The 21,491-nt window shown below is 36.1% G+C and overlaps 1 protein-coding gene across 1 annotated transcript in view; it reads left to right on the forward strand.

Moving 5' to 3' along the window:
* Positions 1 to 20,662, forward strand: part of LOC138330691 (putative neural-cadherin 2) — a 71,019-nt gene extending 50,357 nt beyond the window's left edge. The window contains exons 24-32 of the mRNA XM_069278232.1: positions 3,160 to 3,375; positions 4,074 to 4,251; positions 5,584 to 5,762; positions 7,114 to 7,414; positions 9,025 to 9,214; positions 9,740 to 9,972; positions 16,450 to 16,587; positions 17,976 to 18,083; positions 18,562 to 20,662. Of these exons, the coding sequence (XP_069134333.1) occupies positions 3,160 to 3,375; positions 4,074 to 4,251; positions 5,584 to 5,762; positions 7,114 to 7,414; positions 9,025 to 9,214; positions 9,740 to 9,972; positions 16,450 to 16,587; positions 17,976 to 18,083; positions 18,562 to 18,818 (1,800 nt within the window). The 3' untranslated portion in view covers positions 18,819 to 20,662. The remainder of the gene's footprint in view (positions 1 to 3,159; positions 3,376 to 4,073; positions 4,252 to 5,583; positions 5,763 to 7,113; positions 7,415 to 9,024; positions 9,215 to 9,739; positions 9,973 to 16,449; positions 16,588 to 17,975; positions 18,084 to 18,561) is intronic.
* Positions 20,663 to 21,491: the final 829 nt, after the last annotated feature.

A 21,491-nucleotide genomic window follows, 5' to 3' on the forward strand; every position in this document is an offset into this window, starting at 1 on the left:
TGGACATGAACTAATCAATCACCCATAGAAACATAGGTATCATGTGGACATGAACTAATCAATCACCCATAGAAACATAGGTATCATGTGGACATGAACTAATCAATCACCCATAGAAACATAGGTATCATGTGGACATGAACTAATCAATCACCCATAGAAACATAGGTATCATGTGGACATGAACTAATCAATCACCCATAGAAACATAGGTATCATGTGGACATGAACTAATCAATCACCCATAGAAACATAGGTATCATGTGGACATGAACTAATCAATCACCCATAGAAACATAGGTATCATGTGGACATGAACTAATCAATCACCCATAGAAACATAGGTATCATGTGGACATGAACTAATCAATCACCCATAGAAACATAGGTATCATGTGGACATGAACTAATCAATCACCCTTAGAAACATAGGTATCATGTGGACATGAACTAATCAATCACCCTTAGAAACATAGGTATCATGTGGACATGAACTAATCAATCACCCATAGAAACATAGGTATCATGTGGACATGAACTAATCAATCACCCATAGAAACATAGGTATCATGTGGACATGAACTAATCAATCACCCTTAGAAACATAGGTATCATGTGGACATGAACTAATCAATCACCCATAGAAACATAGGTATCATGTGGACATGAACTAATCAATCACCCTTAGAAACATAGGTATCATGTGGACATGAACTAATCAATCACCCATAGAAACATAGGTATCATGTGGACATGAACTAATCAATCACCCATAGAAACATAGGTATCATGTGGACATGAACTAATCAATCACCCTTAGAAACATAGGTATCATGTGGACATGAACTAACCAATCACCCATAGAAACATAGGTATCCTGTGGACATGAACTAATCAATCACCCTTAGAAACATAGGTATCATGTGGACATGAACTAATCCATCACCCATAGAAACATGGGTATCATGTGGACATGAACTAACCAATCACCCATAGAAACATGGGTATCATGTGGACATGAACTAATCAATCACCCATAGAAAATATAGGTAATCATGTGGACATGTGGACAAACTAATCAATCACCCATAGAAACATAGGTATCATGTGGACATGAACTAATCAATCACCCATAGAAACATAGGTATCATGTGGACATGAACTAATCAATCACCCATAGAAACATAGGTATCATGTGGACATGAACTAATCAATCACCCATAGAAACATAGGTATCATGTGGACATGAACTAACCAATCACCCATAGAAACATAGGTATCATGTGGACATGAACTAATCAATCACCCATAGAAACATAGGTATCATGTGGACATGAACTAACCAATCACCCATAGAAACATAGGTATCATGTGGACATGAACTAATCAATCACCCATAGAAACATAGGTATCATGTGGACATGAACTAATCAATCACCCATAGAAACATAGGTATCATGTGGACATGAACTAATCAATCACCCATAGAAACATAGGTATCATGTGGACATGAACTAATCAATCACCCATAGAAACATAGGTATCATGTGGACATGAACTAATCAATCACCCATAGAAACATAGGTATCATGTGGACATGAACTAATCAATCACCCATAGAAACATAGGTATCATGTGGACATGAACTAATCAATCACCCATAGAAACATAGGTATCATGTGGACATGAACTAATCAATCACCCATAGAAACATAGGTATCATGTGGACATGAACTAATCAATCACCCATAGAAACATAGGTATCATGTGGACATGAACTAATCAATCACCCATAGAAACATAGGTATCATGTGGACATGAACTAATCAATCACCCATAGAAACATAGGTATCATGTGGACATGAACTAACCAATCACCCATAGAAACATAGGTATCATGTGGACATGAACTAATCAATCACCCATAGAAACATAGGTATCATGTGGACATGAACTAATCAATCACCCATAGAAACATAGGTATCATGTGGACATGAACTAATCAATCACCCATAGAAACATAGGTATCATGTGGACATGAACTAATCAATCACCCAATAGAAACATAGGTATCATGTGGACATGAACTAATCAATCACCCATAGAAACATAGGTATCATGTGGACATGAACTAATCAATCACCCATAGAAACATAGGTATCATGTGGACATGAACTAATCAATCACCCATAGAAACATAGGTATCATGTGGACATGAACTAATCAATCACCCATAGAAACATAGGTATCATGTGGACATGAACTAATCAATCACCAATAGAAACATAGGTATCATGTGGACATGAACTAATCAATCACCCATAGAAACATAGGTATCATGTGGACATGAACTAATCAATCACCCATAGAAACATAGGTATCATGTGGACATGAACTAATCAATCACCCATAGAAACATAGGTATCATGTGGACATGAACTAATCAATCACCCATAGAAACATAGGTATCATGTGGACATGAACTAATCAATCACCATAGAAACATAGGTATCATGTAGACATGAACTAATCAATCACCCATAGAAAACATCATGTAGACATGTCAATCACCCATAGAAACATAGGTATCATGTGGACATGAACTAATCAATCACCCATAGAAACATAGGTATCATGTGGACATGAACTAATCAATCACCCATAGAAACATAGGTATCATGTGGACATGAACTAATCAATCACCCATAGAAACATAGGTATCATGTGGACATGAACTAATCAATCACCCATAGAAACATAGGTATCATGTGGACATGAACTAATCAATCACCCATAGAAACATAGGTATCATGTGGACATGAACTAATCAATCACCCATAGAAACATAGGTATCATGTGGACATGAACTACTCCCATATTAATACAAATATCATTTCTTCCATATTGGTTCTGAGCTTCCACTTTATTTCAGTGGTGGTATCATTCATGGTTTGAAAATCAGCTACTCAATGAATATTTCATGTCATAGAATAGTATACCTTCTTATGTATGTGACTTTCATGGATATAATGATAAGAAGGTTATAGAACTATTGAGAAATTAAAATTGATGCTAATACTGATACATGTTTGTATATATAATCATCCTGTTGTGAAATTCACCTTACTAAATGTTAGTATAATTGATACATGTTTGTAGATGATCGTTCTGACCCTGGACTACTGTAAGTCGGTCGTGGGAGGGAACAGGAGTAGCTGCGAGGTTTCGGGCTATACTAAGAGTACACACATGTATCTCAATGTTAACACCCCCCTACAGCTCGGAGGCCTCTCACCGTCCACCATAAATACTCCCGCAGGAGTCACCGCTGCTAAGTTCAGTGGCTGTATGAAGAACCTACGCCACAAAGGAGAGGTATGTAACTATGAGTTTTGTAACCATGTTGGTGAAATATTGATGATCATCGACAGTCATCATGTCTGGTCTCAAACTATGACAAACAATGCTTGTCAATGACATTTTTATTGCCATGATTTTCAGAATTTTGAATTTATATAAAAGTGTTTTTTTATAGCAATATCAAATTGGAATTACATAAAATGAGCGTTTGAAAATTTCTCAATGGCCGAACACATGTTAGACAAATATATGGTTTAATACTATCTATTTGATGAAACAGGGATATATTTCTGTTCGAAGAATAAGGGGTATTTGACGAATAGGTATTCAAGATATCCGGGGTTTAGTTACATGACCATGCCATCAGTTCGACTAATCAGGGTTTGAGTTAGAGAGGTTATACTGCATGTTATCCCAGGGAAATAATGGATTTGAACCTTTGTTTACTTGTACACTCCAATTTTCTTATATGCATGTAAAATGATACCTCTAGTGGTACATTGTATGTTGTAAAGATAAAAAGAGTTAAATAAAAATAAAAATAAAAACTGAAATATAAAATGAGAATTAAGTTTACATAAGAGCATTATCATTAATTTCCTTAAAGTCACACCTACCCATATATACATGAAAAGCAGGAAATCCAGATTGAATAGTTTTAGGTAAGTAATATCTACCTGTGTGGTAATCTGTTGTTATATGACCTTGAACAGCTGTATGACCTTCATACTGGGGATGTGTATGACGGGGTCAAGGACACTTGCTCTGAGGAGGACCAAGCCTGTCAGAACAAGTGTGGTGACAATGGAGAATGTGTGATCACTGATATTTCCACCAAGACTACCAAATGTGTCTGTGATCCTGGTTACCGTGGCAGCAACTGTGACACAAGTAAGTCATGCTGTTGTCCATTCACTATAATATATATAGAGTATATATATCACAACCTTATATAAAAAATAAAACTCAACGACCTTATATAAAAAACTGACCTTATATAAAAAATAAAACTCAACGACCTTATATAAAAAACTGACCTTATATAAAAAATAAAACTCAACGACCTTACATAAAAAATAAAACTCAACGACCTTATATAAAAAACCGACCTTATATAAAAAATAAAACTCAAAGACCTATATTCATATTCCTGAAGAGCCATTATGAAATGGCAAAAGTACTAGAGGAAGGTTGTTGAGTTTTATTTTTTATATACTGTATATATATAGTCACTCGAGGTTGTCCACTCTCAATTTTTAGCATTGCCAGAAAATAACATCAGAAGGCATGGCATCATTTGTACAGCAATCAAAGTGATGGTCACATAAAGTAATGGAACTGTCAAAATATAGCAATAAATACAGATAGTTAAACTTGTGTTAGCGAAATTAATGCACACAGGAACTTTAGTATAAAGTCTAATTTTGGTTGGAAGGAGATGCCTGATGGGCATTAGTGGTGAATCTGGGTTGTACACATAGTATATGAGGGTTGTACACATAGTATGTGAGGGATGTACACATAGTATGTGAGGGCTGTACACATAGTATGTGAGGGTTGTACACATAGTATGTGAGGGTTTTACACATAGTATGTGAGGGTTGTACACATAGTATGTGAGGGTTGTACACATAGTATGTGAGGGTTGTACACATAGTATGTGAGGGTTGTACACATAGTATGTGAGGGTTGTACACATAGTATGTGAGGGTTGTACACATAGTATGTGAGGGTTGTACACATAGTATGTGAGGGGTTGTACACATAGTATGTGAGGGTGTAACATAGTATGTGAGGGTTGTAACATAGTATGTGAGGGTTGTACACATAGTATGTGAGGGTTGTACACATAGTATGTGAGGGTTGTACACATAGTATGTGAGGGTTGTACACATAGTATGTGAGGGTTGTACACATAGTATGTGAGGGTTGTACACATAGTATGTGAGGGTTGTACACATAGTATGTGAGGGTTGTACACATAGTATGTGAGGATTGTACACATAGTATGTGAGGGTTGTACACATAGTATGTGAGGATTGTACACATAGTATGTGAATATACTCATCACCATCTATTCTCAGATTCTTACATCAAGTGGAGGCTGCTGAATAATTTTTAACAAATTCCAACAATTGGTTATCTGTCTCTACATATACGGTAGATTTACTGTAATGTATCAGTGAGAGTTGAATGTATAAACAATTGATTGTAATATTTCAGGTACAACTGTTGTGGATTTTGGTACCAATAGTTTTATGGAATGGAGACTGGTGGACAGCTTTGCCAATGGTCTGACGGTGATGGAAACAGAACTACAGTTGAGGTATCGGTCGCGGGACCAGGAAGGAGTGGTATTCCACCTGTCGTCTTCAGATACAGACAGATTTATGAGATTAGAGGTGAGACCCTACAAATGGTGTCTAATGTATAGCTATTTCAAATTGGGGCGTAACCATGATGATCAAGGTTGATTTTTGTGTGAATTGAAGCCACAACCATTTTTATATTATTTAGTTTGAAGGACCGAGGTGAGCTTATGGGATACCGCAGCGTCCGGCGTCCGTCTTCCGTCGTCCGTCAACAATCGACTTCTTCTCCATAACCGCTGGTCGGATTTCAACAAAATTTGACTGGCAGCATCCTTATGGGCTACTAACTGAAAATTGTACAAATGATGGGGCTGACCCCCCGGGGGCCTGAGGGGCGGGGCCAAAAGGGGTCAATTTGGCTATTTCCATATAAACGACTTCTTCTCTGAAACCAAGCATGGGATAGCACCCATAATGCAATGGTAGCATCCTTATAGGGTGGGGATTCAAAATTGTACAAATGATGGGGCTGACCCCCCCGGGGGCCTGAGGGGCGGGGTCAAAAGGGGTCAATTTGGCTATTTCCATATAAACGACTTCTTCTCTGAAACCAAGCATGGGATAGCACCCATAATGCAATGGTAGCATCCTTATAGGGTGGGGATTCAAAATTGTACAAATGATGGGGCTGACCCCCCGGGGGCCTGAGGGGCGGGGTCAAAAGGGGCCAATTTGGCTATTTCCATATAAACGACTTCTTCTCTGAAACTAAGCATGGTATAGCACCCATAATGCAATGGTAGCATCCTTATAGGGTGGGGATTCAAAATTGTGCAAATGATAGGGCTGACCCCCGGGGGCCTGAGGGGTGGGGTCAAAAGTGGTCAATTTCCATATAAATGACTTTTTCTCTGCAACTTAACATGGGATTACGCTCATAATGCAATGGTTACATCCTTATAGGGTTTGGATTCAAAATTTTGCAAATGATGGGGCTGACCCCCCGGGGGCCTGAAGGGTGGGGTCAAAAGGGGTCAATTTAGCTATTTCCATATAAACAACTTCTTCTCTGCAACTAAGAATGGAAGAGCACTTATAATGCAATGGTAGCATCCTTATAGGGTTGGGATTTGAAATTGTACAAATGATAGGGCTGACCCCCGGGGCCTTAGACGGCAATAGATGCGAGGTCAAAAAGGTCAATTAGGCTACTATTTTTCATATAAATTACTTTGTCTCTGAACCTATTTATTGGATAGCATATTTGTATGGTATCAATAGCATTATTGTATGGTTGTGATTCAAAATTAAACTTTGGGAGTCAATTTTGCTTATGTTTTTAATTGTCAGAGTCTTGTGATAATTACTAACAAAAACCAGGTGAGCGATACAAGCCACAACCATTTTTATATTATTTAGTTTGATTGCCGTCTTTTTCCAGATCATGAGTAATATTCTGATGCTTGTCTATAACCTTGGAGGAGATGAAGGGCTACTGCCCATGCCCGGCGTCGCCGCGAGTGACGGACAGTGGCATACCATTAACATTAAACGAGTCAGTAAGACCATTATAATGACTATGGATGGTGGTGAGGGACCCTACTATGTCACCACCCACGGGTCCACAAACAGTCAGGGGGAGATAACACTACTACCACGACAGATTTATGCTGGAGCGGAAGTCAGATATGCAGATAATACCGCCACAACTGGAGTGTTTGAGGGCAAAGACTTTAACAGCTGTGAGTATGATAGGTCAATATGATGTTATCTCAACCTAAGGTCAATATGGTGATATCAAAACCACTATGGCGATATTTTAAACCTAAGGCTAAAATGGTGATATCTTAACTTTAGGTCAAAATGATGATATCTTAACCTTAGGTCTATATGACGATATCTAAAAGTCAATATGATGATATCTTAACCTTAGGTCTTTATGACGATATCTAAAAGTCAATATGATGATATCTTAACCTTAGGTCGATATCTAAAGTCAATATGATGATATCTAACCTTAGGTCTATATCGATAAAGGTCAATATGATGATATCTTAACCTTAGGTCTATATGAGATATCTAAAGGTCAATATGATGATATCTTAACCTTAGGGTCTATATGAGATATCTAAATGGTCAATATGGTGAATCTAAACCTTAGGTTGATATGGTGATATCTAAAGGTTAATATGGTGATATCTAAAGGATAATATGGTGATATCTATAAAGGTCAATATGGTGAATATTTATATGGTGATATCTAAACCTTAAGTCAGTATCTAAAGCTCAATATGATGATGAATCTTGAGTCGATATGGTGATATCTAAAGGTCAATATGGTGATATCTAAAGGTCAATAAAGTGATATCTAAACCTTAAGTCAATATGGTGATATCTTAACATCAATATAAAAGGTTAAGATATGGTGATATCTAAAGGTCAATATGGTGATATGGTCAATATATCTAAACCTTAAGTCTGTATGGTGATATCTTTAAACATCAATATTATGATATTTTGAACCTTAAGTCGATATGGTGATATCTAAAGGTCAAATATGGTGATATCTAAAGGTCAATATAGTGATATGTAAACCTTAAGTCTGTATGATTATATCTAAACTTAAGTTTGTATGGTGGTATGTAAATCTTAGGTCAATATGGAGATATCTAAACCTAAAGTCTGTATGGTGATATCTAAAGGTCAATATAGTGATGTCTAATGGTTAAATGGTGATATCTAAAAGTCATTATGATGTTTATCTTAACCTTAGGTCAATATGGTGATATCTAAAGGTTAATATGGTGATATCCAAAAGTCAATATGGTGATATTTAAAGGTCAATATAGTGATATCTAAAGATTAAATTGTGATATCTAAACCAAGTATGTATGATGATATCTAAACCTTAAGTATGTATGGTGATATCTAAACCTTAAGTATGTATGGTGATATCTAAACCTTAAGTATGTATGATGATATCTAAACCTTAAGTATGTATGATGATATCTAAACCTTAAGTATGTATGATGATATCTAAACCTTAAGTATGTATGAAGATATCTAAACCTTAGGTCAATATTGTAATAATTATGACTAAGGTAAATATGGTGATATCTAAAGGTCAATATAGTGATATCTAAAGGTCACTATGGAGATATCTAGTATATCTGAAAATCTATTGGTGCATTCTAGCCCCTGTATGTATAGAATCTTTAAAAGAGCTGTAGAATTTCTGGAAATATTTCACTTTAATACTTTTACCTTTAAAAGATTAATTACCAATTGTTAAAAAAGAAAAAATGTTCTGTAGAAAAAAGGAATTGATAATGTAAATAATGTTGTATTACAGCTTGTTACAATGACGTCCGACTGGAGACAGCATGGTTCCCGATGACTACAGACGAATCTAACAATAACAATGATGTTAAGTTAGCTAGGCGCACAGCTATTCAAAATAATTGTGTTCGAAACGACTGTGTGGGAATATCGTGTCCCTCCACCTATGTGTGTAAAGGGCTCTGGGAGGCTTACGCTTGTGTGTAAGTATACAGCTCTCTAATTACACTACCCCAATTAAACCTCCCACAATGTCTCTAGGAGATCTGTACTGCTGTCTGTTTACTGAAACTGCACTATAAAATTGACTTCAGGTGTGATATTTATCATCCTCCCACCTTAACTACAGGTGTGATATGTATTATCCTCCCACCTTTATTACAGGTGTGATTTTATTGTTTTCTCACCTATAATTACAGATGTGATATGTATTGTCCTCCCACCTTTATTACAGGTGTGATTTATTATCCTCCCACCTTAATTACAGGTGTGATATTTATTATCCTCCCACCTTAATTACAGGTGTGATATTTATTATCCTCCCACCTTTATTACAAGTGTGATTTATTGTCCTCCCACCTTTATTACAGATGTGATTTTATTGTCCCCCACCTTAATTACAGGTGTGATATTGATTGTCCTCCCATCTTAATTACAGGTATGATATTTATTATCCTTCCACCTTAATTACAGATGTGATATTTATTGTCCTGCCACCTTTCTTACAGGTGCCCGTTAGGTAAAGTTGAGGTAGGGAACACCTGTGTGGACATCAACTACTGTTTAGACAGTCCATGTTTGGGCACAGCAACCTGTAGGAATGGAAACGGAACCTTCATATGTGACTGTCCGCCGGGATGGAAGGGCACACGATGTAACCAGCTGGCTATTATTGAGGAACCAGATGTAGCTGGAGCCAACATTGGACTGATCGTAGGAATTATAGCTGCAGTGGTTATAGGTAAGATCTGTTATAGATAATTCTTACAGCCAACATTGGACTAATCGTAAAAAATAATAGCCATGATGGTTATAGGGAAGATCTGTTATAGATAATTCTGACAGCCAACATTGGTCTGAATGTAGGAATTATAGCAATGACGGTTATAGGTAAGATCTGTTATAGATAATTCTTACAGTCAACATTGGACTGATCGTAAAAATTATAGCCATGATGGTTATAGTTTCTAATTAAACAAGTACAAAGTGTTCTAGGTTCTCATTAAATAGGTACAAAGTGTTCTAGGTTCTCATTAAACAAGTACAAAGTGTTCTAGGTTCTCATTAAACAAGTACAAAGTGTTCTAGGTTCTCATTAAATAGGTACAAAGTGTTCTAGGTTCTCATTAAACAAGTACAAAGTGTTCTAGGTTCTCATTAAACAAGTACAAAGTGTTCTAGGTTCTCATTAAATAGTACAAAGTGTTCAAGGTTCTCATTAGACAAGTACCAAAGTGTTCTAGGTTCTCATTAAAACAAGTACAAAGTGTTCTAGGTTCTCATTAAACAAGTACAAAATGTTCTAAGGTTCTCAAACAAGAATGAAGTGTTCTTGGTTCTCATTAAACAAGTATAAAGTGTTTCTAGGTTCTCATTTAACAAGTATAAAGTGTTCTATGTTCTCATTTAACAAGTTATAAAGTGTTCTATGTTTTCTCACTAAACAAGTACAAAAGTGTGTTCTAGGTTCTCATTAAAACAAGTACAAAGTGTTCTAGGTTCTCATTAAACAAGTACAAAGTGTTCTAGGTTCTCATTAAACAAGTACAAAGTGTTCTAGGTTCTCATAAACAAGTACAAAGTGTTCTAGGTTCTCATTAAACAAGTAACAAAGTGTTCTAGGTTCTCATTAAACAAGTACAAAGTGTTCTAGGTTCTCATTAAACAAGTACAAAGTGTTCTAGGTTCTCATAAAAACAAGTACAAAGTGTTCTAGGTTCTCATTAAACAAGTACAAAGTGTTCTAGGTTCTCATTAAACAAGTACAAAGTGTTCTAGGTTCTCATTAAACAAGTACAAAGTGTTCTAGGTTCTCATTAAACAAGTACAAAGTGTTCTAGGTTCTCATTAAACAAGTACAAAGTGTTCTAGGTTCTCATTAAACAAGTACAAAGTGTTCTAGGTTCTCATTAAACAAGTCCAAAGTGTTCTAGGTTCTCATTAAACAAGTCCAAAGTGTTCTAGGTTCTCATTAATACAGGTACCAAAGTGTTCTAGGTTCTCATTAAACAAGTACAAAGTGTTCTAGGTTCTCATATAAACAAAGTACAAAGTGTTCTAGGTTCTCATTAAACAAGTACCAAGTGTTCTAGGTTCTCATTAAATAGTAGTACAAAGTGTTCTATAGGTTCTCATTAAACAAGTACAAAGTGTTCTAGGTTCTCATTAAATAAGTACAAAGTGTTCTAGGTTCTCATTAAACAAGTACAAAGTGTTCTAGGTTCTCATTAAATAGGTACAAAGTGTTCTAGGTTCCTCATTTAAACAAGTATAAAGTGTTCTAGGTTCTCATTAAACAAGTACAAAGTGTTCTAGGTTCTCATTAAACAAGTACAAAGTGTTCTAGGTTCTCATTAAACAAGTACAAAGTGTTCTAGGTTCTCATTAAACAAGTACAAAGTGTTCTAGGTTCTCATTAAACAAGTACAAAGTGTTCTAGGTTCTCATTAAACAAGTACAAAGTGTTCTAGGTTCTCATTAAACAAGTACAAAGTGTTCTAGGTTCTCATTAAACAAGTACAAAGTGTTCTAGGTTCTCATTAAACAAGTACAAAGTGTTCTAGGTTCTCATTAAACAAGTACAAAGTGTTCTAGGTTCTCATTAAACAAGTACCAAGTGTTCTAGGTTCTCATTAAACAGGTACCAAGTGTTCTAGGTTCTCATTAAACAAGTATAAAGTGTTCTAGGTTCTCATTAAACAAGTACAAAGTGTTCTAGGTTCTCATTAAACAAGTACAAAGTGTTCTAGGTTTTCTCATTCTCAAGTATTAAAGTGTTCTAGGTTACAAAGTGTTCAAAGTGTTCTAGGTTCTCATTAAACAAGTACAAAGTGTTCTAGGTTCTCATTAAACAAGTACAAAGTGTTCTAGGTTCTCATTAAACAAGTGTTCTAGTTCTCATTAAACAAGTACAAAGTGTTCTAGGTTCTCATTAAATAGGTACCAAGTGTTTCTAGGTTCTCATTAAACAAGTACAAAGTGTTCTAGGTTCTCATTAAACAAGTACAAAGTGTTCTAGGTTCTCATTAAATAGGTACAAAGTGTTCTAGGTTCTCATTAAACAAGTACAAAGTGTTCTAGGTTCTCATTAAATAGGTACAAAGTGTTCTCATTAAACAAGTACAAAGTGTTCTAGTTTCTCATTAAACAAGTACAAAGTGTTCTAGGTTCTCATTAAACAAGTACAAAGTGTTCTAGGTTCTCATTAAACAAGTACAAAGTGTTCTAAAGTGTTTCTCATTAAACAAGTACAAAGTGTTCTAGGTTCTCATTAAACAAGTACAAAGTGTTCTAGGTTCTCATTAAACAAGTACAAAGTGTTCTAGGTTCTCATTAAACAAGTATAAAGTGTTCTAGGTTCTCATTAAACAAGTACAAAGTGTTCTAGGTTCTCATTAAACAAGTACAAAGTGTTCTAGGTTCTCATTAAACAAGTACAAAGTGTTCTAGGTTCTCATTAAACAAGTACAAAGTGTTCTAGGTTCTCATTAAACAAGTACAAAGTGTTCTAGGTTCTCATTAAACAAGTAACAAAGTGTTCTAGGTTCTCATTAAACAAGTACAAAGTGTTCTAGGTTCTCATTAAACAAGTACAAAGTGTTCTAGGTTCTCATTAAACAAGTACAAAGTGTTCTAGGTTCTCATTAAACAAGTACAAAGTGTTCTAGGTTCTCATTAAACAAGTAAAAGTGTTCTAGGTTCTCATTAAAACAAGTACAAAGTGTTCTAGGTTCTCATTAAACAAGTACAAAGTGTTCTAGGTTCTCATTAAACAAGTACAAAGTGTTCTAGGTTTCTCATTAAACAAGTACAAAGTGTTCTAGGTTCTCATTAAATAAGTACAAAGTGTTCTAGGTTCTCATTAAACAGTACAAGTGTTCTAGGTTCTCATTAAACAAGTACAAAGTGTTCTAGGTTCTCATTAAATAGTACAAAGTGTTCTATATTCTCATTAAACAAGTACAAAGTGTTCTAGGTTCTCATTAAATAGGTACCAAGTGTTCTAGGTTCTCATTAAACAAGTACAAAGTGTTCTAGGTTCTCATTAAACAAGTACAAAGTGTTCTAGGTTCTCATTAAATAGGTACAAAGTGTTCTTGGTTCTCATTAAACAAGTACAAAGTGTTCTAGGTTCTCATTAAACAAGTACAAAGTGTTCTAGGTTCTCATTAAACAAGTACAAAGTGTTCTAGGTTCTCATTAAACAAGTACAAAGTGTTCTAGGTTCTCATTAAACAAGTACAAAGTGTTCTAGGTTCTCATAAAATAAGTACAAAGTGTTCTAGGTTCTCATTAAACAAGTACAAAGTGTTCTAGGTTCTCATTAAACAAGTACAAAGTGTTCTAGGTTCTCATTAAACAAGTACAAAGTGTTCTAGGTTCTCATTAAACAAGTACAAAGTGTTCTAGGTTCTCATTAAAATAGTACAAAGTGTTCTAGGTTCTCATTCTACAAAGTTTAGGTTCTCATTAAACAAGTACAAAGTGTTCTAGGTTCTCATTAAACAAGTACAAAGTGTTCTAGGTTCTCATTTCAAAATCATTAAACAGTGTACAAAGTGTTCTAGGTTCTCATTAAACAAGTACAAAGTGTTCTAGGTTCTCATTAAACAAGTACAAAGTGTTCTAGGTTCTCATTAAACAAGTACAAAGTGTTCTAGGTTCTCATTAAACAAGTACAAAGTGTTCTAGGTTCTCATTAAACAAGTACAAGTGTTCTAGGTTCTCATTAAACAAGTACAAAGTGTTCTAGTGTTCTCATTAAACAAGTACAAAGTGTTCTAGGTTCTCATTAAACAAGTACAAAGTGTTCTAGGTTCTCATTAAACAAGTACAAAGTGTTCTAGGTTCTCATTAAATAACAAGTACAAAGTGTTCTAGGTTCTCATTAAATAGTTATTAAACAAGTACAAAGTGTTCTAGGTTCTCATTAAACAAGTACAAAGTGTTCTAGGTTCTCATTAAACAAGTACAAAGTGTTCTAGGTTCTCATTAAATAGGTACAAAGTGTTCTAGGTTCTCATTAAACAAGTACAAAGTGTTCTAGGTTCTCATTAAACAAGTACAAAGTGTTCTAGGTTCTCATTAAACAAGTACAAAGTGTTCTAGGTTCTCATTAAACAAGTACAAAGTGTTCTAGGTTCTCATTAAACAAGTACAAAGTGTTCTAGGTTCTCATTAAACAAGTACAAAGTGTTCTAGGTTCTCATTAAACAAGTACAAAGTGTTCTAGGTTCTCATTAACAAGTACAAAGTGTTCTAGGTTCTCATTAAACAAGTACAAAGTGTTCTAGGTTCTCATTAAACAAGTACAAAGTGTTCTAGGTTCTCATTAAACAAGTACAAAGTGTTCTAGGTTCTCATTAAACAAGTACAAAGTGTTCTAGGTTCTCATTAAACAAGTACAAAGTGTTCTAGGTTCTCATTAAACAAGTACAAAGTGTTCTAGTTTCTCATTAAACAAGTACCAAGTGTTCTAGATTCTCATTAAACAAGTATAAAGTGTTCTAGGTTCTCATTAAACAGGTACAAAGTGTTCTAGGTTCTCATTAAACAAGTACAAAGTGTTCTAGGTTCTCATTAAACAAGTACAAAGTGTTCTAGGTTCTCATTAAACAAGTACAAAGTGTTCTAGGTTCTCATTAAACAAGTACAAAGTGTTCTAGGTTCTCATTAAACAAGTACAAAGTGTTCTAGGTTCTCATTAAACAAGTACAAAGTGTTCTAGGTTCTCATTAAACAAGTACAAAGTGTTCTAGGTTCTCATTAAACAAGTACAAAGTGTTCTAGGTTCTCATTAAACAGGTACAAAGTGTTCTAGGTTCTCATTAAACAAGTACAAAGTGTTCTAGGTTCTCATTAAATAGGTACAAAGTGTTCTAGGTTCTCATTAAACAAGTACCAAGTGTTCTAGGTTCTCATTAAACAAGTACAAAGTGTTCTAGGTTCTCATTAAATAGGTACAAAGTGTTCTAGGTTCTCATTAAACAAGTACAAAGTGTTCTAGGTTCTCATTAAATAGGTACAAAGTGTTCTTGGTTCTCATTAAACAAGTACAAAGTGTTCTAGGTTCTCATTAAACAAGTACAAAGTGTTCTAGGTTCTCATTAAACAAGTACAAAGTGTTCTAGGTTCTCATTAAATAGGTACAAAGTGTTCTAGGTTCTCATTAAACAAGTACAAAGTGTTCTAGGTTCTCATTAAACAAGTACAAAGTGTTCTAGGTTCTCATTAAATAGGTACCAAGTGTTCTAGGTTCTCATTAAACAGGTACCAAGTGTTCTAGGTTCTCATTAAACAAGTACAAAGTGTTCTAGGTTCTCATTAAACAAGTACCAAGTGTTCTAGGTTCTCATTAAATAGGTACAAAGTGTTCTAGGTTCTCATTAAACAAGTACAAAGTGTTCTAGGTTCTCATTAAACAAGTACAAAGTGTTCTAGGTTCTCATTAAACAAGTACAAAGTGTTCTAGGTTCTCATTAAACAAGTACAAAGTGTTCTAGGTTCTCATTAAACAAGTACAAAGTGTTCTAGGTTCTCATTAAATAGGTACAAAGTGTTCTAGGTTCTCATTAAACAAGTACAAAGTGTTCTAGGTTCTCATTAAACAAGTACAAAGTGTTCTAGGTTCTCATTAAACAAGTATAAAGTGTTCTAGGTTCTCATTAAACAAGTACAAAGTGTTCTAGGTTCTCATTAAACAAGTACAAAGTGTTCTAGGTTCTCATTAAACAAGTACAAGTGTTCTAGGTTCTCATCATTAAACAAGTACAAAGTGTTCTAGGTTCTCATTAACAAGTAAAGTGTTCTAGTTCTCATTAAACAAGTAAAAGTTTCAAAAGGTCTTTTCTCATTAAACAAGTACAAAGTGTTCTAGGATTCTCATTAAACAAGTACAAAGTGTTCTAGGTTCTCATTAAACAAGTACAAAGTGTTCTAGGTTCTCATTAAACAAGTACAAAGTGTTCTAGGTTCTCATTAAACAAGTCCAAAGTGTTCTAGGTTCTCATTAAACAAGTACAAAGTGTTCTAGGTTCTCATTAAACAAGTACAAAGTGTTCTAGGTTCTCATTAAACAAGTACAAAGTGTTCTAGGTTCTCATTAAACAAGTACAAAGTGTTCTAGGTTCTCATTAAACAAGTACAAAGTGTTCTAGGTTCTCATTAATTTGTTTATAAATGTAGATTGAAGTATAATAGAAGTCATTCTCTGTTGTAGTCCTCATCATCGCGTTCCTTGTCATACTCCTGTTCAGACGATGTTCTGGTAAAGATGACATGACTAACCTTGTGGAGGATGAGAAAGAAGACTATGAGATCAGAGAAAACATCGTGGCTTACGATGAGGAAGGGGCAGGTAAGTCTAAATTAGGAATAGAGGGCAGAGTTGTAAGAAAGGGCAGGTAAGTCTGAAATAGGATTAGGGGAGGGGCAAGTAAGTCTAAATCATGATTAGGGGACAGATGTAAGAAGGGGCAGGTAAGTCTAAATTAGGAATAGGGGCAGGGATATAAGGAGGGTATGTAAGTCTAAATTATGATTAGGGGGCAGGGATATAAAGAGGGCAGTTAGTCTAAATTAGGATTAGGGTGCAGGGATATAAGGAGGGGCAGGTAAGTCTGAATTACGAATAGGGGCAGGGATGTTAAGAGGGGCAGGTAAGTCTAGATTAGAATTAGGGGGCAGGTAAATCTAAATTAGGATTAAGGGGTAGGGATGTAAAGAGGAGTATGTAATTCTATATTAGGATTAGGGGGCAGGTTAGTCTAACTTAGGATTAGGGGGCAGGTAAGTCTAAATTAGGATTACAGGGCAGAGATATAAGAAGGGGTAGGTAAGTCTAAATCAGGATCAGAGGGTAGGGATTTAAGAAGGGACAGGAAAGTCTAAATTAGGATCAGAGGGTAGGGATATAAGGAGGGACAGGTAAGTCTAAATTAGGATCAGAGGGTTGGGATTTAAGGAGGGGCAGGTAAGTCTAAATTAGGATCAGAGGGTAGGGATTTAAGGAGGGGCAGGTAAGTCTAAATTAGGATCAGAGGGTAGGGATTTAAGGAGAAGCAGGTAAGTCTAAATTAGGATCAGAGGGTTGGGATTTAAGGAGGGGCAGGTAAGTCTAAATTAGGATCAGAGGGTTGGGATGTAAGGAGGGACAGGTAAGTCTAAATTAGGATCAGAGGGTAAGGATTTAAGGAGGGACAGGTAAGTCTAAATTAGGATCAGAGGGTTGGGATTTAAGGAGGGGTAAATTAGGATCAGAGGGTTGGGATTTAAGGAGGGACAGGTAAGTCTAAATTAGGATCAGAGGGTTGGGATTTAAGGAGGGGCAGATAAGTCTAAATTAGGATCAGAGGGTTGAGATGTAAGGAGAACATTGTGGCTTACAAGGAGAAGGGAGCATGCACATCTAAATTAGGATTAGGGTTTGGGGCAGAGACGTGAGAAGATTGTGGCTTAAAGCAAGTTGTATATATTGTGAATATTTATTGATGTGTATTATATGTAAGAGAAGAGTCACCATTTATTAGATAAAAGAAAACAACTGTATCAATCTATATGATATAAAGCAGTTGTTAAGTGCATTCTGATTGTGAGGGTGGGAGGGGGTTGTTGGAAGGGGGATGTGGAGTGTGTAGATAAATGTTTACATAGAGGTGTGAAAGGGGGAGGGGGTGTTTGTACATATATTGTAATATAAGGAATGATAATCATAAAATATGATGGCATTGTTTTACATCTATATAGGTGAGGAGGACCATGAAGGATACGACCTGAACAGACTCCGTAAACCTATGGACATGTCAAGGGTGGATAAACCGCTAATGAACATGGAGAACGAGAGACCTGTGAAATGTAAGTCTATATCTAACCTTTAACTAAATAATCTGTAATAATCGCATGATTAAATTTTCCATATGGAGAATGAAGGACCTGCTATTTGTAATGCACAGTTATTCTACACAATCATAGAGTCAATATCAAAAGATTTGAGATAAATTGTAGCAGTAGATAAATTTCCATCTGCCTTTCTGTCCATCCTATTTAGTTTTGATATAGAGGTATAGAAGTAATAAAGCTACTGTGATCATCAGCAAAAGGGAAACAATTTCCTCAAAGAGGAAACAATTTTTTCCACAAATGATTGTCTGTTACAAGATATTTTCTTCATCCACAAAGTGATTGTCTGTTACAGCCGATCTGAAGTATATATTTTCTTGCCTCCACAAAATTGTCTGTACAGCCGATCTGTCTTGTTCCACAAATGATTGTCTGTTACAGCCGATCTGAAGTATATATTTTCTTGCCTCAACAAAGTGATTGTCTGTTACAGCTGGACCTCCCCATGGCCCTGGAATCGGAGAGTTCATTGGAGATCGACTGGGTGATGCTGACGAAGACCCGGGAGCTCCTCCGTACGACACATTGATGGAACTGAACTACGAGGGTGGTGGTAGCTCAGCTGGTTCTCTGAGTTCTCTCAACACATCCTCAAGTGGTGGGGACCAGGATTACGATTACCTCAACAACTGGGGACCTAAGTTCGCTAAATTGGCAGACATGTACAACCAGTATGAAGACTCCGATTAAACTGTGAAATCTTGAAGGATTGTTCTCTAGATTTTTATGGCAGAAGACAGATAGTACTATTACAAGACTAAACAAACTGCGGTATTTTTCATCTGTTGTGCCAAAAATAATGATTTTTTTCTAATGGCCAATGATGTAACATGAAGAATTCCATTCAAATCCATTTCACAGTTACCGAAATAATGATTATATCAACATGTGTTTATTGGGTCATCAAGCAGGTCTAATTCTGCTCTTGGATGGCTATCAATTGGAGGAAGTTACCATACTGAGATGTGATTGGTTAGCTATCAGTCAAAGAAAGCCATGTGATTTGTTGGCTATCAGAGGAAGTTGTGTGATTGGTTGGCTATCAATCAGAGGAAGTTGTGTGATTGGTTGGCTGTCAGTCAGAGAAAGTCATGTGACTGGTTGACTATCAATCAGAGGAAGTTGTGTGACAGTTGTTGTACATGTATATGTGTAAAAAATTTTCAAGTGACACTTAGCGCAAGAGACAGTAGCAGATGCCCGCCAAGTTTATTCTCCTCCAAAATGGAGGGTGGGATGTTACCTTAAAGGGCATCCAGATAAGTTACCTTAAAAGGAATCCAGATAAGTTATCTGATTAGATGTGTTGAAATGTGATCACCAAGGGATTATAATCCCAAATCCGCGAGGATATCAGATCAGTGTAGAAATACAGGAGGTGTGTAGTATAGACCTATAAGTTCTGTATGTAGAACTATAAGTATGTTACACAGCTAACTGTAACATTTTTATATATAAATCATTTTAATAAGGAACTAATATGCAAATGAAGAAATGAATTATTTTTGATGATGAACATATCATGTTTTATTTTTTCTTTCTCATATTTCATTCCTGATCAAAACATTTTCATTAATCTTATCATTAAAATCATCACAGTGACTTCATGATTTCCAGCATTCCATAATATAAAATGTATAAATAATTTTTATATAAATGTATTAGGAAGGTTGGTTGTGATTTTACTCCCTGTATGTTAAGTACTAGATTATGTTGTTTGACAGGTTGGGAATCTTTACCTTTCATTAACATTGTGTGACAAAGTCCATTTTCGTATAATGTCTTTATCATATAGTAAAAATAATCAACAGCTACTCAATCATGTACCATTTCAAATCAGAAAAGGTGAGAAAATCTGAACACCTCTAAAATGCCAAACATCCTAACATTGTCCTCCGAGACCACATCCTAATACACTCATTTAGAGGCTATCTCGGATATCACAAATAACTGCCTTTGTGTCATAACTACAAACAATATGTATATTTTATATGGAAGAGCTCTGGTTTAATCTTTATCTCACGAGTTAACACAAAATGGGACTTTCATTATTATACTTTTTATTGTGTGGCATAACCTACTGTGTAGATCATCTTTGAAGATTTCTAGACCTTCATTCACCCTTGAAGACACATTTAGGCTCTTCTAAATCAAAAGTTTAGAAAAGTCCATTATGAAATATCAGGGGTGAATAAGTAAATAGACTGTGCAGTTTAGACAAGTGGCATATACCTTAACCAAGGCATGCTCATTTATGTAGATATTACAGTTAATTAACTTGATGTAATATTTCACCTTGATAATGTTAATTACATTGGCCATGGGAGTCAAGGTTGATCGGAAAACATGTCAGTCGGTTGGTTCAGTTATTTCCATTCCATAAATAAATAAACCGGTCTGGTGATAAAGCCGTGAATGGTCCATTGTTTACCAATTCTTATTTATGTAATACTAATACAAGTATACATACAAGGTCATATAACTTAGTGACTGACTTCCACTTTGTCAGTAAACGTTGTCAAGATTTGTCTATTCCTTTGGGAAGACTATCTAATTTTTGCACATTGTAAAAATTCCAATCATTTTTAGCTCACCTGGCCTGAAGGGCCGGTGAGCTTATGTCATGTCGCGGCGTCCGCGTCCGTCGTGTCCGTCCGTCCGTCCGTCCGTCCGTCCGTCCGTCCGTCCGTCCGTCCGTCCGTCCGTCGTCCGTCCGTCCGTCGTCCGTCCGTCAACATTTCCTTTAAATCGCTACTAGTCATAGAGTTCTGCATGGATTGTAACCAAATTTGGCCAGACACATCCTTGGGGGAAGGGGAACAGAACTTGTATAAATTTTGGCTCTGACCCCCAGGGGGCAGGAGAGGCGGGGCCCAATAGGGGTAATAGAGGTAAATCCTATAAATCGCTACTTGTCCTAGAGTTCTGCATGGATTGTAACCAAATTTGGCCAGAAACATCCTTGGGGGAAGGGGAACAGAACTTGTATAAATTTTGGCTCTGACCCCCTGGGGGCAGGAGGAGCGGGGCCCAATAGGGGAAATAGAGGTAAATCCTATAAATCGCTACTTGTCCTAGAGTTCTGCATGGATTGTAACCAAATTTGGCCACAAACAGCCTTGGGGGAAGGGGAACAGAACTTGTATAAATTTTGGCTCTGACCCCCAGGGGGCAGGAGGGGCGGGGCCCAATAGGGGTAATAGAGGTAAATCCTATAAATCGCTACTTGTCCTAGAGTTCTGCATGGATTGTAACCAAATTTGGCCAGAAACATCCTTGGGGGAAGGGGAACAGAACTTGTATAAATTTTGGCTCTGACCCCCAGGGGGCAGGAGGGGCGGGGCCCAATAGGGGTAATAGAGG

The sequence above is a fragment of the Argopecten irradians genome, chromosome 9, assembly GCF_041381155.1.
Source record: "Argopecten irradians isolate NY chromosome 9, Ai_NY, whole genome shotgun sequence".
Classification (NCBI taxonomy): domain Eukaryota; kingdom Metazoa; phylum Mollusca; class Bivalvia; order Pectinida; family Pectinidae; genus Argopecten; species Argopecten irradians.